This window comes from Ananas comosus, linkage group 1 (genome assembly GCF_001540865.1).
Source record: "Ananas comosus cultivar F153 linkage group 1, ASM154086v1, whole genome shotgun sequence".
Lineage (NCBI taxonomy): Eukaryota > Viridiplantae > Streptophyta > Magnoliopsida > Poales > Bromeliaceae > Ananas > Ananas comosus.
Window position 1 is genome coordinate 10,180,147 of NC_033621.1, and position 13,583 is coordinate 10,193,729.

Sequence of the window (13,583 nt, forward strand, 5' to 3'; positions counted from 1 at the left end):
CCTCCTCCGCCACCGCAACCAACGAGATAGAGTTTCGACGATTGCTAAATGCTTAAATAAGTGTTGGTAAATTAGCAGCACTCTTTTAGGTTATAGCGACACTCTTTAACTGTCACTATATACCTAGCGACCCCATATATAGCAACACTTTTTAAAAGTGTCGGTAATTTTAGCTAGCAACACTTTTTTGACATGTACCTATATTTAAAAGTGTCGCTATATACTGTTTTTGTTGTAGTGAACTATGAGACACACCACACATGGCATTGGTTTTCAACTTTAATTTATTACAATTTCTAACTCAGATTTTTTAGATTGTTGCAATTAAGTTATGCGATGATAGAATGAAGCTCAAAATGCTTTAGTTCTTTGTTGGCGAACGTCAACGTCCTCTTTTAGATAGAATTCTCGTTTCTCCAAGAACTCTATGCAAGTTGATCAACTAGCTAATTGGGGTCTGTCAAACAAAAAATATACTGCATGGTCCTTTTTTGATCGAAGACTTTTTTCAATTCTCTATCGTACGTCTTATTTTATTTAAATTAATTTTCGCTCTCGGGTGATTTCCCTCACAAAAAAAAAAAAAATTCTACGATGCGATTTAGTTGGTTGAATGATTTATTTGCTGCTGATTTCGTAGTGTTGTGGCATTCTAGTCATTTTTTAAATTCATGCCATCTACTATAATACTGCTATGTTACTATCAAGTTAGCGACACTTCACTATTTGGTCAATTAAATTATACTGTAAAACTCGATTGCAACAACCTAAAAAGTTTCAAACCTAAATTTATAACAAATTAAAATTCGGTGATCAAGATATCACACATCTCATAATTTTGAAAACCAGAAATGCAATATTTCAGCCATTTGCCTGCATGCATATATATTTCCCACAAATTGAGCATGTATAGCCACCATCTTAAATGCTTACTTGGGACCAAGTCAAACACTTATCCAAGCCATGGGAATTGGCATGTGTGGTATATAGAATTGATTTGAAACGCAACCACACACCAATTTGTACTCGATCTATCATTTGAAAATCGGGTCAAAGTGGTGAACCCAACCTTCTTAAGCTAAATTAAGATCCTCACTGCTCATGATTTTAACTAACTACTGGATAATTAATTTGTAAGCACGAAGACATTTTCGTATGCATAAAGATATATACAGTAACGTTATTCATATGTATATATACATATATATAGAGCAGGGCTGTTGTGCTCTCAGGAGCACGGAGACCTCCGTGCTCCTGAGCCGTTTTCGATGATGGAGTTTTCGAATCGACGATCGGCTCCGTTAAACTTGATCTAGCGCATTTAAAGTTTCTAGAAAATAATTTTTGCGATTTTTCGATATCATTTACCTAGCAATCGAAAGGATTCAAAATCAATAATTTTTAACGGCTGAAAATAAAAATACTATAAAAAGTAGTGATATAGCACTAAAATTTTCGATCAGAAATATAGATCTTGTTGTAGATAGTATAAAGAATTTTCTATCAAAATTTCATCTGATTTGAATACTTCTACACCGTTAAACTTGAAAACGGCAAATATCAACCATTAAAAATTATGGATTTTGAATCCTTTCGATCACTAGGTAAATGATATCGAAAAATCGCAAAAAATATTTTCTAGAAACTTCAAATGCGCTAGATCAAGTCTAACGGAGCCGATCGTCGATTCGAAAATTCCATCATCGAAAACGGCTCAGGAGCACGGAGGCCTCCGTGCTCCTGAGAGCACAGCAGCACTGCTCCATATATATATATATATATATATTATAGGGAAAACTTCAAATACCCCTCTTGTACATGGTTTCACTCTTTCTCACTTTAGTACCCTGTGGTTTAAAGTGTATCAAGTTAGTACCCTATGGTTTCGCACTTTCTCACAATAGTACCCTGTGGTTTTGCACTTTCTCACTTTAGTACCATGTAGTTTACTATTTCATTAAGAGAAAAATAAAATCACATGGTACTAACTTGATACAAAAATAAAACCACAGGGTACTAACTTGATACAAAAATAAAACCACAGAGTACGTACTAACTTGATACACTTTAAACCACAGAGTACTAAAGTGAGAAAGTGTGAACCACATGGTACTAACTTGATACATTTTAAATTACATGATACTAAAATGAAAAAGTGCGAAATCACACGGAGTTTTTCAAAGTTTTTCCTACATTATATTAGTAGATGAACGAAGTTCAATTCTCCCAATAATAATAGAATAATAGAAGAGTCATCCAAAGAGGACCAATAATGCATGCCAGCTTGTCAAGCTTCCATTCCATTACGACGCAGTCTCAAGCCTCAACTAATTACAACTTAATTATACCGTTCTACTACTTAATTAGGATATAGTATTGTTAAATAAAATATCATTTGAGTGGTGATTTTATTAAAAAAAATAATACTATGGCATTTTCTTCATCGCGAAAGCAGAAATATGCAATACATGCACTTTGAGCTTTTATTTTCAAGACTCGGAATCTCATTTAATTTTTCACTGCAGTAGAAGTTTCAGAATTTTATATATATATACTACGTTAGATACGGTCACTGAGCAACTAAAATAGAGATAGAAACAAAGACATTTAGGCTTGTAGTGTGTGTTATATATCAGCTTCTGATTAGACATTTAACAACAAATGTAGTCAAGCCCTACAATATAAAGGTGTAATTTAAAATTAACCACTTGTACCATAATGCCAATTAAGTAGAAGAAACAAATAAAGAAACCAACCACGTAGCTTACCAACCTCAATATTCCTTTAGCCCTATAAATATGTGTCCCTTGTAGCCAACTTAAACCACAACAAACCCCATACTTATTATCATAGCTAAAGAGGAGAAAATGGCTCACACTTCTCTTCTACTAGCCTTGAGTTTGATCACCATCCCCTTAGCTTTGCTCTTCCAAGGATCACAAGCTCAATTGAGCTCCACCTTCTACGACACCTCATGCTCGAATGTGTCAGCGATCGTTCGAAGCGTAGTCCAGCAGGCGCAAACCTCTGACCCTCGTATTTATGCCAGCCTCACTCGACTCTTCTTCCACGATTGTTTCGTCGATGTAACAACACTTTTTTTCCATACATATCCATCCTTATACTAGTAGTAATTAATTAGTGACTTAAAAGTACATAAACATACATTCTAATTATATATCTTTAACTATTTTGTGAACTTTGTATTATTAGGGTTGTGATGGGTCTCTCTTGCTGGACGATAGTGCTACCATTCAAAGCGAGAAGGACGCGACGCCGAACAAAAATTCTGCTCGAGGATTCGATGTGGTCGACAACATCAAGACGGCCGTCGAAAATGCTTGCCCCGGCATCGTCTCCTGCGCCGACATTCTCGCTATCACAGCTGAAGCTTCAGTTAACTTAGTAAGCCATTTTTACTCACAAAAGAAATTTGTTATACAATCCCTACATAAGCCATATTTCACTTTGGATACATATACATATAAATATTAATTGAGTTTATGAGTTAGATATTAATGCTATGTTTTATGAAGAAAGAGGAAGATAATTAATTAATTAATTAATATTTCCAATATTTGAAGAAGCATATTATGTAGCTTTGAAAAGAAAGGCTAATAAGACATTTAGGAGTAGTTTTGGCTTTATGTGGGTATATATCTCTTAGAATCTTTGAAATTTGGTGAGCATCATTTATTGTAAATACATTATAAAATTTATTTCCAAAGTTTTACTTCGTCTTACTTGAGGATCTTTTGACTTCTAGGAAAGTGATCGACAAGTGTATTTTTTGAACAAATAAAACCTTGCGAAGCCCCCAGTTGACTATATATGTTAGGTTTCTCTTGTCATTATTACTTGGTTTCTAAGGAATGATGAGCTGTTCATAACTAGAAAATTAAGTAGTAAACAATTGAGATTCTTGATTAAGATTGATTAATATAAGTTGATATATATGACACAATACAAGGGTCAACACAAAACATTGTATTGTATTATTATTATTATTATTATTATTATTTATTTATTTATTTATATATCTTTGGCTAGCTATGTTCTCATTTTAGAAGGGAAGTTCCAATCCCATAAGGGCACAATCAAGATATTGGAACTACCTACTTAATATCAAGGATTTAAGTTCCTGTCGGCCTTTGCCTATGAGACCATTTCATACCGATAAAATATCGACACGATGATCTCTATGCTATTGGCAGTGCTCAGAATCTTTTTTTATAAAATTAGTGTAAGTGCAAAATATAGCAACCATGTCTAACGCATTTGGCAAAAAGCTTAATGGTTGATACGCAAGATCCCAAGTTTGAGACTTAGTTGCTTCACATTTCTAGCTTTCATGCTATAGTGTGCCGGCACACGTATTTTTATGACCAGCACGCATCGACAAGATATGAAACTAATATATCAATAAATTTTCAACACGATCCCGTAACACAACACTTAAATCTATATATATTCAATATAGAAAATTAAAAGTACCATTCTCTAGCGGCTCAAGTTAATTTCCGAAGTAATCGATTATTTCACAAGATTTCTAGACATGAAAGGCTGAGTGGAACATTTGAAAAGTCTAGCCACGAGGGAGAGTGCTGTACACAGCATAAATTTTTGCTAACATGTACTTGCAACATATGTTAATATGTAGGCTGGAGGGCCCTCATGGACTGTGCTACTGGGGAGAAGGGACAGCACCACTGCTAACCAAGCTGGAGCCAACAATCTTCCAAGCCCCTTCGATAGCCTTAGCACCCTTGAATCCAAGTTCTCTGCCGTCGGCCTCGATGACACCGATCTCGCTACGTTATCAGGTAATAAACATGCACCAAAGATTTGCTAACGAATTAATCGACAAGTTATCTATTTACTCAAGAAGTATAAACCAAACTAACAAGTTGTGACAAAACCCCTCATGAACAATAAGTAGAAGCTTCGCCGCAGAGCTTTTGCTTTTGAGATACAATTAAGAGTTTATAATAGCTCACGGTTCAGCCAAAAGCTCTAGACTTTTTGGCTTCCATAATTTCGTTCCCTGCAATTCTGTTTACATGTCCTAAATGAGCTTTTCGGCCTATGAAGAGTAGTTAACTTAATTCATAGGTTTTTCATAATTATTGTATCTATAACTTTGCACACTGCAGGAGCACACACATTCGGTCGAGCCCAATGCCGATTCTTCAGCAACCGACTGTACAATTTTAGTGGCACCGGGAGCCCAGACCCAAGCCTAAACCCATCCTACCTAACCACATTGCAGCAAAACTGCCCTCAGGGCGGGGACGGGACGGTCCTGAACAATCTCGACCCAACCACGCCCAACACGTTCGACAACAACTACTACACCAACCTCCAGAACAACCGCGGCCTCCTCCAGTCTGACCAGGAGCTCCTGTCGACTAGCGGTGCGTCGACTGCCTCCACGGTGAATAGCTATGCTGGCAGCCAGAGCACGTTCTTTCAGAACTTCGCGCAGTCAATGATCAACATGGGGAATATCACCCCCCTGACTGGCAGCAGTGGGGAGATTAGAAGCAACTGCAGGAAGGTGAATGGGAGCTGATTTGTCTATTGTTTCAAATTTAATAAGACCTGCAAAATGTTGCATGCATGGTTTGTTATTTGCTTGTATTTGTTTGATGGTTAAAAGAAATGAATTTAAGATTGTTTTGGCTTTTCTTTTCCAACATATTTTTCATGTTCCAAGATGTACATGAATTATCTAAAAGGAAATGCTTTGCATGGCTCCCCCACAAAGGATCCTATACATGATCATGTATATATACAAGCTTATGCCAATTAATTAAAAACTCCACAATATAAAGTACTCTTTTCTAGGGTGGCAATTGAGATTGATGGATCAAAAATATATGGATTAAGAAATGGGTATTAGAAACGTATAAGTAAATCCAAACCCAAATTGGATGTAGTATAATCACAAAGACTGAATAAATTATTCAACAAATTAACAATTGTGATAGCTCTACTAAATTAAGAAGAATGTATATTTTCTTCTTTCTTAGACCTATTATTTAAGTTGGAAAGCAAACAGATATTCGTTAATATATAGATAGGATGTGATATGCCAAATCATTCTAGTAAAAGTTTGCATCTTAATTCAATGGTCTTCTTAATTCTTTTTGACATATTTGAAATTAAATTTGAATAAAAAAATTAAAATATGAAGTCGTACTCAAATCCGTCCGAATATACACTACAACAGAATTAGGTTATAGGGACACATGTTTGGGACACTTTTGAGTAAGTGTCTCATTTATGCTAAAACTTAAAAACACATCTATTAATGCCTAAATATAAAGCCCAATCCCACCAAAAATAAAAGATTACTCTACTCAACCCACCACACCCAGTCCATTTGGCCCGATTACAAATAGAAAAGAAAAAAAAAAAGAAAAATCAATTACCATCTTTTCTTCTCTCTTCACTCAATCCACTGAAATTCTAGACGAAGAGCCTTTACTGTCGTCCTCATCCGCCACCGCAGCCAACGAGATAGAGTTTCGGCAGTTGCTAAATGCTTAAATAAGTGTTGGTAAATTAGCAGTACTCTTTTAGGTTATAGCGACACTCTTTAACTGTCACTATATACCTAGCGACCCCACATATAGCAACACTTTTCAAAAGTGTCGGCAATTTTAGCTAGCAGCACTTTTTTGACATGTACCTACATTTAAAAGTGTCGCTATAGACCGTTTTTATTGTAGTGATAAAAATTAAAAACCAAAATCTTGTGCTAAAAAAACCCGAAAACCGATACGTACCCAAAGCCGAAAATTCAAATTAATCTGATTGTTTAATATAGTACATATTAAGTTAAATCATTAATACATATATATATATATATATATATATATATATTAATTATTAGAATAAAAATATTTTAAAAATTATATTTTATATGTATAAAATAGGTTATTATACGGGTTTGGTGTCGAATTCGGGTTCGCTTTGATTCCAAGAAAAACTATAACCAAAATCAAAATCGTCAATTTTTTAATTTTAATCCCCACAATGGAAATGACAAAATTTTGTGGCCTCCCAAAAAGAGTGTTAAATCTCACATTTTTTTTAGTCCAATAACTAATAATGCCTTTCTATCTTGTCAATTTTTTTTTAAAATATTAAAAATTTATTGAATTCATGAATCCTAAAAGTGTAAAAGCCCCCTCTTTGTAGGGATGGCAATTTTTCTCGTGGATCCAGATCCTTACGGGGATCCCGCAAAATAATATATTATAGTATTGCTACGAGTAATCCATTTGAGGTTCCCCACAATGTTGTAGATGATTGACATCATCATTATTATACTATAAACATCACTACTAAATTCCAAACACTGTCACTAAACCCGCTACCGTTCGGTTCGGGGTTAAGAAATAATTAGTTATTCCAGAAATAGAATTAAGTTTAGGGTTAAGGTGGAGTTAAAGTATTTTTGTGTTTGGTTGGAAGTTAGAGTTAAACCAGGATAGTGAAAAATAGTGTTTGATTGGAGTAGGTGGGATAAAAAGGATAGTAGGTTATTATGAATAGAAAATAGTGTTTGGTTGGAGTTTGGTCAGGTTAGGTGGGATTAGCTAACCCGGGATAACCCATTTGAGGTGGGATTAGCTGGGGGTTAGCTAATCCCACCAATATTTAGAAGTATTTAGGGATAAAATGGGGGTTAAGAAGTTATTCCACCCCTTAACCCCCAACTAAACGGAGGTTTTTAATCATTATTACACCCTAAATTCTAAACTCTAAACCCCTCTATATAAGCATTCCACCAAATCAGCAATATTATAAGGTATATATTTTAAAGTACATAATAGATTTCTCAATACATTATGTTATTATATTATTATTATATTTATTTATAAATATAAAAATCTAATTTTAGTACTTTTAATATATTTTAAATTTAATTAAATATTTTAAACATATTTACTTTTTTTATACAATATATTAGTTACATAATTTTTGATTGCTATATATTTTTCGTAATTTGATAAGTCAAACTTAACAACCTGACATTAAAAACATAAACTTAATAATTGAATAAGATTTAAGCTAACTTAAATTATAATTAAAATGAAATTTTATTAAACTTTAAATAAAATTAGTTTAGTGTATTTTAGATATTCCCGCAGGGAAGGGACGGGGACTAACTCTTCCCCATAGTGCAAAACCCTAATTTTCCCTTCCTCACCCGCCACATCCCCAATCCCATACCCTCTTTGTATGTTTCGGCAATAATGGACACCAATGTAATTCCAAATGAGATTCCTATAGGTATATGCTCCTTTGTTTTAAAGGATTTTGCAGTAATTAATGGCGACACAACCATATGAAATTCAATGTGCTTGAGATGATAAGGTAGTATAACTGTGAATTGGAACATGAAATTGGGTTTTTGAGGGTATTATAATAGTTCCTTGTCTCTTTCTTTTTTCTTTGTGTGTGAAAGGCTTGTTTGGACCTGCTTTTTTTTCTTCTTTTTTTTTTTTTTTCAATTCAGCGGAGTGCTTGGTTAAAAAAGAAGAAGAAAGTTTAGAGCACTTATTGTAACAGCAAGCAAAAATGAGATTCTGAGCATCAAGATTCTGAAAATACAGCAATTACAATAACATACATCTTGTTTGGTTGGATGTAGTAGAAAATGTTGCAAGTATAAATAATTTGTCTGGTTACATGCAGTTGAGAAGTGCATTTTTAAAATTTCATCAATTTATATGTATAATGGCGAGATTACCTCCAATATAAAAAAAAAAAAAATTTAAAAAATAATTAGGAAGGTAAGTTTATCTTTTATTTAGAATTATTCTTTTCAACTACTGTAGTTGGAACTGCAGTCGTTTGGATGTAGTTCCAACAGTTGGATCTCCTCATGCAGTTTCAACTACAGTAATTGAATTCAAATTTATCAAACCAATCGCGAGAGTTAGTTTTGTGTGTAGAATTGCAGTGCAGTTGCAACTATATAGATCCAAACAGCCCTTAAATAGACATTTTAGAGAATCTTTTGTAGCTCTGGTTGCTTTGGCTTCAGCATGCAGATTGTAAAACTCCACAACAGCTTTATGAAAGATCTGAATTAACTTCTAAAATTTTGTCCCTTTTGAATTTGCGCCCGGTTGGGAGCTCGTGAGGAGAGATTTCACCAAGTACGTTATAAAAAAGCTCTAATATGACGCTTCTGTTTTTTCTGTAGAATGAAGTTGTTGAGGATACGATTTATGTAGTGATCCGCCTAACAGAACTTATGCATTGAACTCTCTCCTTCCTCTTAGTCTCTTTCTTGATCATTTATTCTGTGCTTATCGTTGTCTCCTTTCCCTCACTCTTGTTAGAAATGCACTTCATTTTATTATAATTACTCTCCCCATTTATCACCCTTTTCTCAATGAGATATGGAAGCCAACCAAGAAGATTGTTTATTGCATGTGTGTTGGTGCCAACTTTGCTATCTTTCCAATTCCTTTTACAACTTGCAGCAAGCAAATGGTAGAATAAGAACTGATACAGTTGGTGTTATTGGGATTTTATGGCATGGGAAGAGTCAGTGAAACAACTCTTCTGAGATTCATCAACAATGATTACTGGGGCAATTCTGAACTAACTGAATTTGAGGATAGGAGCAGCTGAAGCAGGAAATCTTTGCTCTTATCCTATTTCAAATAATTTCTTGATGGATTCAAACCAACGCCAAATCATTTGTACGAATTTCTCTCTTATTTGAGTATTGTGCTTGAAGGGAACTATAATTATGCCATTAGAGAAATTCTTACTCCTGCTTCCACTGCCTCTTCATGCATGCTTCTGTTTGCCTCTATTCTGGTGTATTTGAGTATATACTCTGTTGATATCTGGTTATTTTGAAAATGTTGATCCAACTGATTTTTTTTTTTTTTGATATATGTTCTTAAAATGAGAATGGTTATTGCCACAACTTGTGAGTTCTGACCTTTCTGCTTGAGTTTGCTGTTTCCGCTCTTCCTATCCAAATATGCTGCCATGCCAGAGTGCAGCCTGTGAATTTGAGAAGCTGCTTTGCAGATAGTGGGAAATCATGTATATTAAACTATTGTAGATAAAGGCAGGACTTGACGGGCCCAAATATGCCCTTTATTGTATTTGTGAATATAATATTCTCGATCGGCTATTACTGACACCAATAAAAGAACATTATGCGAGTTAGAGTGCCTTCTCAAAAAGAAAATGATGCTTGATCTCATTATCTTTCGTTTTTGCGTGACAAGCTCGACTTTTAGATCCAAATTCAAATACTGTAATTTATTAGGTATTATTATTACCATTGTCCAATTTGATGTAAGATGTCATGTCACAATTTAGGTGAGATTTTTGAAATAGAGAAACAAAAGAGAGAAAAATTTGGGTGAATCAACTTTTGGGTCCTAAATAAAAATGCTATTTCCAATTTTAACTCGATAGGCGATTGAATGCTACAAGTCGTAGAACTAGATAATTATGATTGATAGGCGATTGAATCCTACGAGTTGTAGAACTAAAGAATTATGATGTTCTCTATTTGCTTATTCTAGTTCACAACACATAATGATGTTTGCATATGTATTTGATTATTTTAGTGAATTTTCTATTGATGCAGAATGAGACATTTTGTTTGACTGAAACTGGAAGCTACTCTCCAACTTAAGGGTTCTTTTGTAAAAAACTGCATTTTTTGGGTGTTATGTATGGGAAGTTCCGATTTTGCAGGGTCGTCTGCACGTAAATAGATGAGTTTGCATGGATATATATCGAGAATACCATGTTTTTTACGCTAGTTTCTCACCATTTACTGTTGGTTTTAGTTTTAACTTGAGCAGGACTTGTCCAGATGGGCGAGAAAAAGGTAAAGGACGGAACCAATGCTGTGTGGAAAGATGCAACGAGGAAACCTCTTCCCGGTCGAAAGCCGTGCAAAGACGTAAGAGGATACTGCAGCAAAGGATATTGAAAGAAAGGTTTGGCTAGCGTGACTTGAATCAGAATTTTTTTTTTTTTAGCTCAAAGAGAAGTTGCTTTATCCCAGTGGTCTGGTTTGTATAAGTTCTTTTACTTCATCTAACAGTTGAGTAGGACATGATGGTTTCCGTTTCCGCAATCCAAAAGTTTACTTAAAGTAACAAGCAAGTAGAGAAATGAGTCAGATTTCTTATCGGTATGTTATTTTCATGTCAATGATGTATGGATGTTTCAGTTATCTCCTATCTGATTTATGCTCTGACACTGTTTGCTTGTCATCAACCTAAGTTCTTTTTCTGTAAATAAAGCTTGGCAGGTAGAAGGACTAATTTATAGCTTATTATTTTAATGACACTCAATATGGTGATAGCTATTTGATATGGGTAAAAGTCAAACAGATTACTAAATTGCTCAAGTTAACATCAAGTGCAACTACCACCTTTTGTTTATCTTTCTGTAAGCAAATTTGAGTGGCTAACAATGACTTTTATGTATATTTTTCGTTATCGTTAGCTGCACTATCCCTCTCTATTCCACTATTTCAGAAACTGGATGAAATAGCAGATAACTTTTATCTACATCTGTGGGCCACTTTGTACAATACACAACATACCAATATTCTGTTTATACGTACATGCAGGTGAAAAATACAGCAAGTTAGCCACCAATTCTTCTTGCATTCCTGTTTTGTCCCTAATCTGCCTTTGAAACAGTGAAGTTGCTGATCTTTTGAGGGATTACAGCACTGATCTTTTGAGGGATTACAGCAAGAAGGCAAACTTGAAAGTGCTTCTGAACTAGCTCAACTCATAGTCAGAGTTTCTGATAACACTATTGTCAGGTAATCTTCTTGATATCCTGCATATTTGTAAGGTGTGTTTGAGTGCGTCAGTTTCATTGTTATCTATTGCATTAGAAATTTGCATTCCTATCAGACCATCACAGATTAGTTGAAATTATTGCATTACTAATCCCATGGCATCTAGAAAATCATCCCTGCAGGAATATATAGCTAATCAAGATAATGTTTGTCTCTTAAATCATATGCTAAGTTGCCTACAAGTTGCAAAATTGGTTGCCTAAATGAGCTTTACATACAACATGATGAATTAGTTCTTAAATGCATAATGATTTTGTATAAAGGCCTTGTTGGTGTTCTTAAGTAGTTAACTTTAGGTGGCTTAAAAGTTAAAACTATGATTTTCAAGGTGAAAGGTTATTTACTTTAGCAATTTATGCGGGTAAAGCATGTTTGTGTAGCAGATTATTTAATGACCTTATTAGTGAAATGAAATAGTTGACTAATTGATGCAGATTGATCTGAACCCATCAGGTTGATCGATTTAAACCGGTTGAGTATATAATAGATCAGTTAATCGTAACTTTTAGTTACTTAAACGAGGATTTTTAGCTTATCCTCTTATTTGATTTTATCTGTATTTATTTTCAGATTTTTATTGTTTAGATAATGTCTAAATAAGGTTGTTTTAGTTGGTTATTTGGGATAAGGTCAAATCCCAGGTTGGTTATGTGTAGCTAATACTAAAGATATATAAATGGCATAGGGGTTCATTGTATGATGATGAATAAGACTCATAAGTTTTTAATGAAAATGAATACGTTGGCAATGATGTTTTTTTTCCTTCGCGAATGTGTAGCTCTGGAGTGAGTCTAACTCTGAGCGAGCTTAGTTCATGAGCAAGGCCTAATTATCTTTTATACTTCTTCTTTTTTATATTTATATTTTTCAAAATTTTCTTCCACATTTTTTAAATTTTCGTAATTTTCATATTTCTTTTTTTTAATTCCAAATTTCTAAAAATCAAAAAAATATTAAAAAAATATTTCAAAAAGTCAAAAGCTTTCGATATAAATTCTATTGAAGCCCACAAAACATAGGGTCCTATATCTCGTCCTGCATCACTAGTTAGTAATTTAAGATTCCAAATGCTTTGAAATTTTCAAGGTGGGAAGTTACTTAATTAGTGGTGTTAGAATTAAAACCTAAAAGATCTAATTTGTCAAGCGTGAAAATACCAAAAGAGAATCGAAAAATAGATAAAAAATTTAGAGAACACAATGTTTATGTGGTTCAACCACTGGCCTACGTCTACGGGTGAAAACGGAGCAAAACTTTATTACTGTCGAAGGTGAAATACAAAATTAATATGTCTCTCAAAAGATCCAAATCCAAAATATACCCAAAGCACACCACGATGTACGGGCGATTTATCAAGTCACGTCTGCACAGTCGGATTACACAGCTCGGCATATACCAATGTACGGCTAGGATTGGTCTTTATAATCCCAATGCACGGCTTCTCACGTACGGCTCCTCTTGGAGCAAGTCTGTACAACGCCAGCTCTCGCTCTATGGCACTGCTAATGTTGCTGTAGAGACCACGTATGGCTTAGTCCACCTGTATCTCCGTGCATATCTTATATAGGCCTAAGCCAAACTTAATTAATTTAGTATTCCCAAAGGGCAACATAATAGGACTCAAAAGAACCAATCCTAGGCTGACTAGAATTAACCTTTCTAGGACACAATAGATCCCGTCTACCAACTAAGGTGTAAACCAATT

General features: G+C 34.4%; 1 protein-coding gene across 1 annotated transcript; it reads left to right on the top strand.

The window, feature by feature from the left end:
• LOC109713292 (peroxidase A2-like) lies at positions 2,840-5,698 on the top strand. Its single transcript, XM_020237299.1, has 4 exons — positions 2,840-3,086; positions 3,214-3,405; positions 4,661-4,823; positions 5,154-5,698. Exons 1-4 carry the CDS (start codon positions 2,868-2,870, stop codon positions 5,570-5,572), a joined length of 993 nt encoding a protein of 330 aa, XP_020092888.1. The 5' UTR covers positions 2,840-2,867; the 3' UTR covers positions 5,573-5,698.